Source organism: Macrosteles quadrilineatus, unplaced genomic scaffold, assembly GCF_028750875.1.
Source record: "Macrosteles quadrilineatus isolate MER2022 unplaced genomic scaffold, UCM_ALF_1.0 Scaffold_1__1_contigs__length_201487025, whole genome shotgun sequence".
Lineage (NCBI taxonomy): Eukaryota > Metazoa > Arthropoda > Insecta > Hemiptera > Cicadellidae > Macrosteles > Macrosteles quadrilineatus.
In genome coordinates, this window is record NW_026542594.1 from 175,319,762 (window position 1) to 175,335,356 (window position 15,595).

Below are 15,595 nucleotides of genomic sequence, written 5' to 3' on the forward strand. Positions count from 1 at the left end.
GATTTTCACCTTCCGAAAACCGTCAGATCCTCCAAATATTGAAATTCTAGGCGAACAGATCGCATGGAACCCTCCTGACTAAGCAATAAAATTTAGGCGTAACTTATACTTCGACCAAATTTTAAATTTCATATTAATAAAAATTAAATTTGGCTTATGGCAGATATTCAAAATTGTTTCCTTTAATCAATAAATTATCATGCCTGTCTATTATAAATGGAACCCTTCTATACAAAACTCTTCTACGTCCACTATTGTTGTACGCCTGCCCAGTATGAGGAACTGCTTCATCAAGCTCAATTCGTAAATTGCAAACCTTTCAAAATAAAGTTTTAAGGATAATTCTAAAATGGCCCTGGTATGTTCAAAGTTTGATCCCGTCAAATACATTTACAACTGGGAATCAAACCTATAGAAGATTTCATCAAGAAAACAACCTTACAATTCTTTACAAAACTTCCTTTAACCAGCGCAGCATTGGATTTTATAGCACAGGTCAACCTTCTGAAATCTAGAGACTCCGGCAAAACCCCGGCCAGACTGCTTCAAGATGTTTTATTATAACCCTTTTTCCATTTGTGCTCCATTGGTGGACAGTGCCTTACAGTCAGACCCACAAAAACAGTGACAATAGTGCCTGGGGGCGGGGAATGTAATTAACAATGCTATTTTGTGTTTCTTATATTATACATACCTAACCTATATAGCAATGTAATGCTGATCGGTTAATAAATTGTAAAAAAAGTTCTTAGACGCTGGAAATGAATATTCTTTTACATTGGCCGGCTGTTACCACATACTTTGACCTCATTCTTATCAAGCATTTTGTAAGGTGGATTACAAGCTTGATACACTGTTCATTAACCCAATAAATCAAAATTATATCAATTGAAAGTATTGAAACCATTTACTTAAAACATGCCCTTACACGTTGCTCCTAAGTGCTCAATCATGTTGAGATTATTTTAAGCTGTAATTTTCCTCTGAGTTGGCTGTTATCAGTCAAGTTTAATCCGTGGCTAGAAGAGACTATATAAGGCTAATTAACAAAGAAGTGTCATCGCCGTTGGCTTCAATTGGGACGTATGAAGACGTCAACTTCTCACCAATTACCGTTACCAGAGAATGCTGATTACCACTAACAGACTAACGAAGGTTGTTACTGCTTTTAAAAATGCGGTGCTAAATCGACAGTCAGGTAATCAACGATGATTGATCATTATTACTTTTAATGTATGTGTTTTCCATTTTGTAACGACTCTAAATATATTATTTTCTTTTCCAGCCAGGGTTTTTACCCAGAATCTCGAGGGTTTACCTGGAGAACCGAAAGGACCTACAGTACTTACGAGTAAGATACCTGGACCAAAGTCTTTGAAACTTCTTGACGACCTTTCTAAAATACAGGTAACTTTTTGGTCTTGTACCTTTACCTTAATGTTAAATCGATTGCTTTATACTTGTTGTTATTTTGTTTATGTACTTTTGCACAATATATCAGGGCCGCTTTAGTAAATGGGCCCGTGCCCACCGGAATAGAAAAATTCCCCTGCGAGGAAGGGAGGTGGGGGTACAATCAAGTAATGGGCCCATAGCGCATCACATACATCCAGAGGTCTTTTACTTTAATGTGAAGCTTGTGATACCAATTACCAACCATACCTTTTTTTTAAATATTCTCGTCGTGTAGCCAAGTGGCTTATGTGAATTCTTTACAACGTAATATGAATTGTTCTATAAAACCAAAAATGTTTACTAGTGTAAGAATTACTTAAGTAAAGTTTCATTAATCTAACCTTATAGTTTAAGCAAGCTTAAATAAAAATATTTGTTTATTTTCTTATGAATCTATAAAAGAGCTAAAAGATTTTTTGAATTATATCCTTGATACTACACTATAAAAGTGGCGTTTTCATGTCTAAATTTATGAACTATTTTAGGAAAAGTGGAGAGTTCTAAGATCAATTCATTGATTTATTTAAAATGGATTTAAAACTAATTAGTTTAATACCAGTAAGAAACAAACGTTAAACCTTATGTTATTTAAACAAATTTAATTGAAAATCAATTCAGACGAATGGAAATTTGCTTAGTCGGCAGGTTTGCTACAGTGGGGGTATTTTAATATAAAACACCCTTTATGTAAAGTTGTCAAATAAATTAAAAAATTTTCTCCCTCTGATCCATATGAGGATGATATTGACAAGAAATATTTACCATTTGCAATTGATTTCTTAAACTATGATATTTTAACAAAATAGTGAAGCACGAATAGAAAAATGTACATACAAAATACTAGAGATAAATTTAGTCAATATCAACACACTCAATCTATGAAACATCACACTCGCAAAACAACACAAACAGGTTCCAGATTTCACAATAGGAGGAAAAGCAACTTGCACTAAAATTAAATTATTTTCCCATTGATTTGATTTTATTTTACTAATTAATTTATAAAGAGAAGAATATGAATACAATAAACATATGTTGCAGCACACTGGCACAGTCCAGCTGTTTGGAGATTATGAGTCATCAGTGGGCAACTACTTGGTTGACGTGGATGGTAACGTTCTGTTGGACATCTACCAACAAATATCTTCTCTCCCCCTCGGCTACAGCCACCCGGATGTGCTGCGGGTCTTCTCTGATCCCGGGAACGTGGTGAGTATTCTATGTAAATTTAAAACTGTTGATTATATATCAAACATAAACCATACAATACAGTATTACACTTTCTAACAGATTTCTCTGCTATTGCTCTGTTGCGCAAAAACATTATAGCTTTGCACTGTAGGATGTATATGATTTTAAATCATGATGGATTCTGATAATCAATCAACTCTTTAGTATTTATACGTCTTTAGTTATTTATTTAATATTTTACTATCAAATTATGGCATTGATTACAGAGACACTTTTATTTTAGCTTACAGTATTAGCAAATTTAATTTAAAACCTGTTTTTTTTCTCCAATCTAGAAAACCTTGGTAAACAGATCCTCGCTGGGAATTTTCCCAGGAGCAGAATGGCCAAAACTTTTGAAGAATGTGCTACTCAGTGTAAGTATTTAATGTTTTACTGCATAAAAATACTAGCAATATAAAGAAAATAACAAATAAATAACATAGTCAGTTATCTTTTGTTAAAGATACAACTTTAATATATTTAGAAAGGCACATACAACAATTTACTAATGATATAGTAAGGTACAATAAATTATGATTCAAAATGAATATTCAGTGATCTGTTAAAATATACATGGGAAATGAAAAATTAACTATGATATAGCTTCATGTTAGGTTAGAGATTGTACAAATCGTATGGAAATTTGATCCTTTAGTTTTAATGAAATATTTTCATTCATATTCTGTAATAATAACTTAAATATGTAATTAGTACGATTTAAAGTTTTGTCCCAGTATGGATTATTGAAAAACCAGTTATACTATGTTCAAAAATTACAAAAAAAGTAAAAAATTAGAACTTAAATTTAAGTTATTACACAATAACTTTAGAAACGCTTAATACTACAAGAAGGCATACTTATTTAGCCTGAAAATTTATACCTTAGAGAAGAAAGGCACAGAGAAAACTTGTTTATGGAACGACCAGTTTTAGTATGTTGTACCACAAGGGTGTTTTATTAGTACTTGTGACGAGCAAGAAATAGCCCAAAGGCGATTTTATCTTTTTTAACTAGATCTGCAATTCTAAATTCTATTAATAGTACTGTATTAGGCAAAAAATGGCGTTTAGAGGGTTTATTTGAATAAATGACCTGCAAAGACTTTTTGGAATGTTGAGTTTACTGTAGTGTTTGTAAGATTTCTACTATTGTATAGTTCATTTTCTAGTGACACTGTTGTTATAGGTGGCGCCGCCGGGCATGCGCCGGGTGACCACGATGCAGTGCGGGTCCTGCGCCAACGAGCACGCCCTCAAGTTGGTGTTTGGATGGTTTCAGCACAAGCAACGAGGCGGACACGACAATTTCTCCCAGGAAGAGATTGAGAGTTGTTTGAGGAACAGTCCACCAGGGTGTCCTAACTTGTCCATCCTATCGTTTAAAGGTATCAGAAATAGATTATAAACATACAATTATAAACTGTAGATTTTATCATCCTAATGGATCAGCTGGAGACTATTTTAAAGATTTTGTCTGACTTACCTAGATGGCGATTAATTGTTTACTATTAGCGAATTTCCCTATAGGGAAGTAGCTATTACCGTAGGTGGCACGGTAAGACCTAGGCCCGGGACCGATTTACTTTTTCATTTTGATGTCCCCAGAGGCCAAAAACACTATTCGTTCAAATTTTTATATATATATATATATATACGTCCGTGAACGCGATAACTTGAGTAATTTTTGTCTGATTTTGATGAAATTTGGTTTGAAGGTGTAAGGCGGTATAAACTTGAATGAGTTCGCGAACCAGCATGATCGGACCATGGGAACAGTGTTTTACGGGGACTTTTATTGGGTAAAAAATGGTTTTTCTCATTTTTGACCCTCAAAACAGTTAAAGAGCTTAAAAAAGCAAATAATTTAGTATATCAAAGTGTTTTTGTACGGTTTATTGGTAACGGAGAAAATTCCAAAAATTGTAAATTTAAAATTCCCATGTTATTCTTATGGAGAATATTGTAAAATGATGTAGTTTGCTTGTTTATTGATATATTTGGATTAAACTTGGCCAATTTATTTCTTTTATACTAAGCTATTAATATTTTACTAAAAAACTCGCTTAATTAGTTTTCTTGTAGCAGCAAACCTAGGTACTTGTTAAACCTAATGTTATTTAAATAGATTTAAATTGAAAATCAATTCAGACAAATGGAAATTCGCTTAGTCGGCAGGTATACTGCGGCGGGGGTATTTGTTACTTGTAGCTGGAAAGCTCAATCAGAAGGTTGCCAGTTTGATCCATGGAAAATTAAAATTGTTTTAATGGCTTAGAAACTGGACCCAGTTACCTTTGATCAATGGGATTTTAAAAAAATGGTCCTGTCTGTAAGAACCAGCTGATCTTGGTCAGTTTCAAAGCTGTTATCTCATTCATTCAATCTCATCCTTTACTAATCTTCGCCTTAAAAATATAACCTAATCCCTCCAGTTAATACTACCTTTAAAATAATTGCTCAACAGGACGTCAATCATTAACATGATTTGTTTAGTCTTGACAGGAGTTTTTGGAGACCCTTATTTTATTTTTTTGGAGACAAATAACACTTTTATTCATATACTTTTTACTTAGATGTTAATTTACATTTTTGTCTTGTAAAAATGTATAGGTAGCGTAAATGTAAATATATCATGTAGTGTTGGATGCCGTCTTTATTAAAGCTAAATTGAATGATCCTTGTAACAGGAGCTTTTCATGGCAGAACGTTTGGCTCTTTGATATGTACAAGCTCTAAATACATACAGAAGATAGACATACCATCGGTGGACTGGCCCAAAGCAAGATTTCCATCATACGTTTATCCACTTGAAGAAAACGAACGGGAGAATAGAGAAGAGGACGAATCCTGTCTTGCTGAGGTAACTTGGATTTGTTTAAGTTTCAACACTTTATCAGCATTATGTGTGTTACTTATTCCACAGAGAGTAAATACAAAATTCACATAAAAGACCGGACATATTATGGTATCTCTTGGCCTCACAAGTCCGAAATTTCAGGTTGGTGACGAAAACAGTACTTCAGTGTCTTTAGATCATCACAAATAGAATCATCACCTTACTCTTACTTACTTACTCTCATGGCCATGCATATCTAAGAAGATATTTGGCCACACCAACAAAGCCTCTCCATCTTGCTCTATCCTCTGCATCCTCCTCAGTTGCTCCTAGTTGCTCCATGTCTTTCTTTACTTGGCTCCACCATTTTTGTTTTGGCCTTCCTCTCGGTCGTCTTCCTTCTGGATTTCTTAGTAAAACTAATTTTAACTTATTTTGCTCCTCTCTTCGTAAAACATGTCCAGCCCATCTAAGTCTTCTACACTAAATTCACACACCACAACTGGATCTCTGTAGAGTTCTCTCAGTTCTCTGTTGTGTCTCTTCCTCCATTCACCACCTTCATAAATTGGTCCATAGATTTTTCTTAAAATCTTATTTTCGAATGTGATTAACTTCTTTTATTCTTTTTTATTTGGTTTCCATGTTCCAGAATCATCACCTACATTTGAAATATGGAACATTAAGTATTTTCTTTATTGATAAATACAATTAATTATTACTGATTCAGCAGCTCAAGTATCCTAGCTCCTTCCATCCTAGACCCTCTAGGTAAGGGTTGTAACATAGAGCTAACATAAAACCCTCTTCCACTTGCTGTAGATGGCTTTTGCTATCAGTATTACATCCTTTTTAGTGAATTTCCCATATACGGAAGCTTTATTACTGTAGGTCTCATGGTAAGACCTGGACTCGAGACAGATTTACGTTTTTGTTTTGATGTCCCCAGAGGCCAAAAACACAATTTGTTCATATATCAACTAAATTCATCTAGTCTTGTCATATGATTTGTTAATATTGGTCTCTTATATGAGTGTGTACAAAATGTTCTCCTAGTAACTGTATTTGCATGCATAGTATCTTATCCTCTTCTCACTTACATCCCTTTTTTCTGTGGATTTATAGCTGGAAAGTTGTAGTAGTATCTCTTGTCAGATTTGCTGGAGTTCTCTATTCTGCTTTTGTCATGACTCAGAGTATAAAAATGTACTATGAAATCTTTCGTTCCAGGTGGAGGAACTGATTGAAAAATACAGAAAAAACGGAAAACCAGTGGCAGGAATAATAACAGAACCAATACAGGCGGAGGGAGGTGATAACCACGCTTCTCCAGAGTTCTTCCAGAAGTTACAAAAGATTGCTAAAAAGGTAAATTAATCTTGCTCATCTAGAGCTAGTTAATTGTTGTCAGTGGCATGCCCAGGATTTTTCTCTGTGGGGGGGGGGGGCAGACAGAAGGCTAGGGACTTTCCGGGGAGCCTGGAGTCAGAGGGGGGTCCGGGGGTCCTCCCCTGTAAAAGTTTTGAATAACACATGTTCAATATTGCTGATTTAGGCTATCTAAAAGTGCTAAATATCATACTAAATATTTTTTTATTTTGGAAAATTAATATTTAAATATTTTTAGCCTTGAGGGGGTCCTGTTTGTCCCCCTGCATGGCCCTTGGTTGTTGTGTGTTATAATTAAGGTTATTGCTTTGCTAGTGCAACTAAGAATATTTTTATTCAAGCCTCTTAGTGTTATGAGGAACGATATACCATTGTTAGAGGTCAAAGAGTAGTACCAAGACATCAAAAAATGAAGCCAAGGATGAAGTAAGTTAATAATGAGCATAAATGCAATACTTGAACTACTTGACTAAAATATATACCTCGAGTCTCGAGAATTCATTTCAAAGTGAGTTGGAATGCATTTCGTGTTTGGTTTTGTGGAATAACATTTTGATAGTAGGCCTACTGTACACTATAAATTTGACTATACTGTAATCTGTACTTCTGATACCTAATCTATACTCTGATCTCCCAAAGCCACAAACACACATTTCTAAAGTCCACACAGGGTACACCCTTTTCCCACAGAAACTTTTTCACAGAACATGATTCATACTTGGCTGGACCATTGAGTTTCCTTCACATCATTATTGGCTACTAGCACAAGACACTAATCGTTGCATAGGTGTCAAAAGTGGCTGAAATAGTGATGGGAGGAGTAAGGAACATGATGCTCCTTTAGATTTAAACTAGAGCTCAATTAGCTGCGACTGAAGCTAGTTAGAGACCTTTAATGGACAACCCTGGTGTAGTTATTTAAGTACTGTATGTTTTACTTCAGAACGGAGTGGCAATACTAATGGACGAAGTTCAAACTGGGGGTGGAGCCACTGGAAAGTTCTGGTGTCACGAACATTTTGGCCTCGACTCTCCGCCAGATCTTGTGACCTTCAGCAAAAAGATGATCATAGGAGGGTTCTACTACACAGATGAAATCATGTGAGTATGATAAGTTTTTATTATTAAATCTTCAGGAAATGGTCTTATACAGGATGTTTTTTTTTAACTCAACCCAAACTAAAATTACCGTAAAACAATTTTAAACGACAAAAGAAGCTCATATTATGTTGGTATCAAGGAGTATGTATTGTAGAAAAATAGGGTAAAAGTCTGATAAACGTGCTTGTAAATAAAATAGGGTAAACGTAAATCATTGGTTTCATGTCAAGAAAGGTTTGAGATTAAGTTGCCAGGTATGAATCCAGTACTTTATAAATCAACTATTTATAGACGTGTCAAAATGTAAGGAAACCGGATATGTAGAAAAAAAACCGTATACCTACATACAATACACTATTTGAGCTTGCAAAACGCCATGTTGAGTCTTATTTACAATAAACTTCCAATTAAACTAAACCTCATACATAACTCTGCAACAATGCATATCAGATGGTTGGTAATGAAGTAAAGAAAACAGGGACACCAACATATAGATTGTTTAAGCGTTTAAAAGAGGTTCAAAGTACTTGTAATATTTGGGTTTCGTTAAAAAAAAAAACACCCTGTAGTAGTGTAGGATAGTTGAGCTATGATTTGGGCAGTTCCACAGTATACCCTGGGTATGTCAAATACTTACCTTTCATTGTTTATTTTCTTATTTGGAGCTAAGAATATGAAAAAATATATAAAATCTTGACATTGAAATTGCAAAAAATGGAAGATAGCTTACATATTTACTTACTTACTGACATTGCAATTTTTATTCAAGAAAGTAACAGTCTCGCCAACGAAATTCCTACACTTCTTCCGATCTTGTCTGTCTTCTTAATTGGCTTTTGAATTTCTTATGTCTTTGGCTTAATCTTTCCACCTCTTCTATAAGCACCCACAGGTTGTCTTCTTGTCTTTCTTCCATATCTTTTGTAGCTTTGTATTCTCTCCTAATCACATGTCTTGTCTAATTCAAGTGTCTACCTTTTTTCACCAACTATTGGTGCTTGAAAGAAGTTCATTGGTTCCCTACTCTGCTTGATATTTTTTACTAGAGATGGGCTTTTTAATAGAAAAATTTTATTTTTACTATGAGAAATTTGAATATTTACCCAATGTACTTATCAAACACTTAAAACGTCTTTACATTGAATTTTCATTACCTCCCATGTAGCACAGATGGTTGCGCCAACGTTGGCCAACTGTGGGACAGTTGGTCGATGGTTGGTTGGAGCTTCCACAACCAACCAACCGTTGTCCAACTGTATATCTCGTAGTTGGGCCAACCAATATTTACAACTGTGGACCAACATTGGTTCATTGTTAATGAAATACATTAATATGCATTGCTGGGTATCATACATCAAGCCAACCGTTGTCCAACCGTTTTTCACTCCGTTGGACCAACAAAAGATACTTTTGTTGGACCAACAATGGTCCATAGTTGAGTTTACACGACTTTCATTCTCTGGGTCTAGCTTTCACAACATAATTATAATAAAATATCTGGTTTTACAATACCTTTATCAGTTCCAAAAGTTTCCAAAAGTTTTTGGAACTGATAAAGGTATTGTAAAACCAGATATTTTATATATTACAGTTCCGGCGCTACAACAATGAATTTTAATAATTTTAATAATGCAAATATTTTTTAAATTAATATTCTTTAACTTATTTGCAACAATTTAAGGGGAAAGAGTAATTAATCATATAACAGGCAATTATAATAGCATTAACAATCTAACGGTAATTAATTAATCATTCAAATACCAGTATCCTCTCTAACTCCAAAAAAAAAAAACTACTTATGATGCCTTAACAGATTAACAGAATCATATTATACTGTGTAGTATCAAAAATGTTTGAAGTATTGCGACCATTGCAACTGTCGGCTACTCTTTCACCACTTGAAAACTCTCTATATCAGCAAACACAGATAGCTCAGTGGTAAAGTAAGAGGCTCATAAGTCGAAGGACCCGGGTTCGAGACCTGTCTGGGCCAAAAAAATTGTGTTCTAGTTTTTTTTCAAAATTTGTTTTTATGAACTATTTAATCAATTTACTCAACTAATAATTATGCTTTTCGTACTAAATCTTTATTATTTTGTGTGAAATAAAACGGTTGGACAATGGTTGGCTGGAAAACAGTTTAAAGAGGTGACATTTCTACCGTTGGCCAACTGTGTGGCTCCACAATTTACCAACGTTGGCCCAACCATCTGTGCTACATGGGCTATGACGAGTACGAGTAAAATTTTCTAGTACGTAAAATTTAAATTTGTAATGCATTATGATTATTATTTTGTTTCACTTTTCACAGGCCCAAGATAGGGTTCAGAGTGCTAAACACATGGATGGGTGATTCTGGCAGGATATTGTTGTTGGAGGCTGTAGTGAAGGTGATACAACGAGACAATCTGTTGAAGCTTGTGGAGGAGTCTGGGAAAGTGATGATGCAAGGATTGAAAGAGTTACAGGTACATAAAATAAAATAGAGAGTGCCTCTAAAGTGATGCAAGAGGTTTTAGTTGTTTGTTGGGGGCGCAGGGAAAAAAAAATTTTCCCACAAGGCAGGTCAAGAGGGGCGCAATTATCGCTCGGGCCCATTGCGCACAACATGCAAACCGCACACCTGAAACTATTAGTTATCAAAATTATCAATAGGCCTATAAATAGAATTCTCTCAAATTAATACACTGGGTCTATGAATGAACATAGATGAAGTGTGTAATGCGAGTGGTGATTAGTGAATTGATTGCCCAGCTGATACTGCTGAGCATTGTTAAAGCAAAGCAACGATGTCTTGGGTTAACCTCGTGCCACTTTTCAAATTTTGCTTGATTTGTTTTACACAGCCCTTTTGCAAGACAGGTAAATTCAAGGTTAAAATGGACTGCAACACTTTTAAAAGTAAAAATATAATTTATCAATCGTATGCCACCTGTCTTCTGTCAGTTCTCAAAAATATGTAGAATTGGATTTGCAAAAAAAAGTTTCTATGGCTTGAAAAAAGATTAGAGAAGACATTTTCACCTATATTTTCTATAATGTTACTATAATAGAATTATTAGTTTGAGAAGGTCTCAATCCAGCATGACATCAGAATCTTAGCAAATTAAGATGCTACTACTGAGCTACCAAGCTCAGCAAAATCGTTTCGTAGTTCTACACTATACAGATTTACGTTTTAAGACTCAAAGACTTTATGCAATAATGAGTAAACTGAAATGTTTATTTACATTTTTTAGCGTAAACAATACTCAAGAAATGTCAAAATGTAGATTTTTGATTTAGGACCAATATCCAGCAATTTTGAGCAACCTACGAGGACGAGGTACCTTCATATCCATCGACGCGCCGACTGCAGCTGCAAGGGACGATCTTATTAATCGTCTTAAGATGAAAGGTTTGTAACTCTTAAAAAACTACTGTACAGAGTAACACTTAGATGTATCAGCAGTTGTGGCAACAAATTATTCATGTAATTTTATCAATCAACATTTAAGATTTTTCTGTGAAGTTGTTTGAGAGCTAACTGATGAATATTTACTTACTTGTCGTCCTGTCACTAAACTTGCTGTTGCTAAGAATTTCACAGTTTTACTAAAATAGTGTGATCATAAGACTCTTGTTATTGGGTGGTGGTACATAGAGGAACGGGTCACATAAAAAGTACACAATATAATCTTAAGAAAATAAATTTATATCTTCACTCTACATTTAGTTAGAAACACTATCCTTTGAACAGGATACAGCATTCTAATTATTTAGGATGAACCATTAAATAAATATATTTAAAATTCAATCCAAAACGCCCCCTTTGAGTTCACATTATCACTTTTCATATTTGCGTCAATCAAGCCTTCACTTACTTGAATTCTATTCCCGTGAACACTTCTGGAAAATCTCTCTTGCACCTTTCTTTTCCTTTCTTCTAATTCTTTGGCTATATCCTCTTGAACTTTCCGATTTGGCAACAACCTTTTCTTTTTCGATACCTTTTGTAAACCTTTCTTTACTTCTGGAATGGTTTTCATACAGCTTGCAGGCTCAATGGGTCCTTTCACATAAACGGGGTTGAACACTGTATATGTCAGTTGTCGGTTGAACGATGGTCTCCTAGGATTATCCGAGGGTAGATGCCCAATTGCTGGAAGCCTTGTGAAGCGGGATAGATCTTTTGGAACTTTCGGACCTGTTTTATCTTTGTGGAAAACACTCAACATTTGTTCACTGGTTGTATACGTCCTGAACTGTTTGCTCCCGCGGACTTCATCAGACAGGAATCTGCGCTCACTGCGGAAACGTGTTGGGAAACTAGAATTCGGTTGAGTTGGCGTCGATAGAGCTGATCGACTCGAATGAGTTTTACAGCGATTATAGAAATCTCTCAATACCGCCATCGTTAAGTTTTGTTATCATCAATTTGGATAAAACACAATAAAGTTACTAATATCCTAGCAACTGGAAGCATTAGATAAGTCAGGTGAAATCCATTTTCCACACCACTTGTTAGTTCAACTAACCCTGATCGCTAGCAAATGATATAACGTGTTCATGTATCTTTTTTAAACTTTAATAAATCTTCATTCTTTTGCGAGTAATTCCTAAACACATTTGCATCCAAACATATATCCGATACTGTATACCATTCAGTTAACAACGATAACCATAGTAATAGCTTTGTAATAGTCACAGCTAAATGTTGCGCACCAAACTATTTAAATCCCACAAACAAACTCGTAACCAAGGAAGACCGATGAACCAGGTACAGGCTAGCCCTGGGACTACACACACACACACACACAAGCATTGTCTGTCTCTCTCTATCGCATGACATTGATTATCATGGTAGATCAACAGTGTGTCGTGCTTCCTATAATAATTTTGTTTATATTTTATGTCCCCAATATGTCTAAAGGTTTACAATCAAGGTTGAATATGAAATCAATAAAATGCCCTAACAGTTTTAAGTAAAGCACATAATATAAATCGAGGATGTTTTTTTAAAATTGTAAAACAAATGATCTGTTAGGTACTATATCGAGTAGTCTTATACGTATAACATTTCATATGTACGGACCACGACACATAATAAATATTTGACAAATTCGAAATTTGCTTTTTTTATTTTAGCCAATTTAATAATTTGTTTGATATTTTTGCTTCCAAGTTATTCCATGTACAGTGCAAATGCATCCGATAGCTTTTAGATGTGTTGATGTGTGTGTAACATTTTACAATGGTTTGTTTCTGAGAATCTGTATGGGTTGTGATAAGTTACTTCGTTACTTGTTTTACTATTGTAAATTTATTTTTTTTAATTTTTAACATCCTTACTACATTTAGTTATCTTATGCAAGATTTGGTCCTTTACATAAATCTTTCACGTAGAGTTTGTAAGATGTCAGGGCGTATGAAATTCTGCAATGAAGATGGTTTCATATATCTTATTTAGCAAAGCAAAACATATTGAATATACATCAGATACATAGGGGTGCTATAAAACTGATTTAATGATGTTTTTTTTTTAGGTATCATTATGTATCCAATGCATTTTATACGTTTGTGACATGTACATGTTTTATTTTCCAGGTATCCATAGTGGAGGCTGTGGAGAGAGAGGGATAAGGTTCCGCCCAGCTCTCACGTTCACACCGTACCACGCCAACATAGTGTTAGACCGCTACAACCAAGCGCTCAAGGAAATGAGCGCTTAGGTAGAGAGCTCACTCCCTCTCTCACTACCCGGTCTTTCACTCGTTGGGAAGGTCCTGTAGCTTGGCATACGCAAAATGGGAATTTCTACCAGAAACTATAATAACCACACAAAATCTGAAAAAAATTACAGTATGTGTAAAGAAACTCAACGTTGATTGTTGAAATCTACACTTTTTACTGTGACACAACTTATTATAATGATTCCCGCAGGTTACAAAATTGTATTTTCAATACATTTTTTTGTAACTCTACATGAATGTTTAATCATACTTAATTTCAAATTATGAACCTCCTAAGTTACATTGTCCATTTCAATCGCAATATTGGGACATGTTTTGTGAAATAATTTTCCTAATGTTAGTTCACAGACCACAGCATAATAGAGGTGTTAAGGCTACGGCTTTCCTAACATCTTAGTATAAGTTTATATCTATCCTAACCTAGCGCACACAACTATAATCACTAGCGCTTTGGAATTATAATCATATCTTTACTGCATTGTTGAAATAAACTACATAAATAAATTATATGGTCAACTGGATGAATTATTTTCCTTTTTTTCCCATTTTAATTACAGTATGGATGCTATAAGATAAGATAATTGATCTACTGTACCCTTATCAAAATTGCCTATACAATTATTATTTACATTTACAACATAAAATAAACAAAAGGAACTAAAGACAGTCGTTAGGCAAATTTACTTAAAAAAATATAATAGTAATTTAACATAGGCTACATTGCTGTAGAATGTGAGGAATAAAAAATGTATACTATACTGTCCTTTATAATGTTGGTTTTGTAATGATTATAGCTTTTTCATTAATTTTAAAACAATCTTCTTCGTTATGCCACAGAAAACGTACTACTATAACCCAGAATGCCAAGCACATGGTAAAAAGCATTAATCGTTTTGAGAGAGCTTTGCCTGTCAATCCGTAGGCAGCGCCACCAGCGTTGCTATGCTGAGTGCATGGCAACGCTGGTGGCGCTGCCTACGGATTGACAGGCAAAGCTCTCTCAAAACGCTTAATGCTACCATGCGGTTGGCATTCTGGGTTATAGTTGTACGTTTTCTGTGGTTATGCCTCCTTAGAATGACATAAAGAAGTTCGAGGTACTCTTTTTGGGCACAATCTCTAAAAGTTGTACGGTATGCTATAAGTTATGCTTTGCTACATTTTCTAATTTTGATACCCACCACTAAATACTGTGGATAATATACCCAAAAATCAAAAATAAATTTGGCATAACTATCAAGCATCAGCATGAATCAAAAATAACAATGATTGTTGGGGCAGCTGAGTCGTTGTAGGGCTCACCTTCAAATCACAAGATTGCTGGTTCGATCCCAACCCAATGATCAAACCACCGAATGGGTTTGATTCTGGACCCAGTCACCATGTCATGAGGCTATTAATTAATTGATTATGTTCCAACAAAAAGGTTGTCATAGATACTATTGAGGTTTTGGATGGTATCATTACCATTCCCTTACTGATATAAAAATGTCATTGGTAAAAACACACAAAATAGGTACCGGTAATATTTTAGAGTAATAGAGTGTTAATCTAGATATCATTTTATTAAAATGACATGTAAATTTAAAAAAAAATCTAGGGAAATTACAAGAGAGTAGAATAAACAGTTTCATAAATGTTAGCAACTAAAAAACTTAAATAGTACCGCAAGGGCGCAAAGATTTAAAAATATCTGTTTAAAAGAAATACACTCTCATGTACTCGTAGCTAAGCCAATCAGGAAATTGCATCATATCCTAATTGTAACATTTGTTCATGTTCAGTTCCTTTAAGTAATTCTATAAAGTTGTTAAATGTGTCATTGATGGTTCATTCCAATCGGGATAAA

At 34.7% G+C, this 15,595-nt stretch overlaps 1 protein-coding gene across 1 annotated transcript; it reads left to right on the plus strand.

Moving 5' to 3' along the window:
* Positions 1-1,075: 1,075 nt before the first annotated feature.
* LOC128990287 (4-aminobutyrate aminotransferase, mitochondrial-like) lies at positions 1,076-14,253 on the plus strand. The gene is made up of 11 exons (XM_054412616.1): positions 1,076-1,198; positions 1,286-1,407; positions 2,497-2,664; positions 2,982-3,062; positions 3,875-4,073; positions 5,376-5,548; positions 6,755-6,892; positions 7,857-8,014; positions 10,326-10,482; positions 11,300-11,411; positions 13,601-14,253. The coding sequence occupies exons 1-11, from the start codon at positions 1,126-1,128 to the stop codon at positions 13,723-13,725; spliced, it is 1,506 nt and encodes a 501-aa protein (XP_054268591.1). The 5' UTR covers positions 1,076-1,125; the 3' UTR covers positions 13,726-14,253.
* The last annotated feature ends 1,342 nt before the right edge of the window (positions 14,254-15,595 follow it).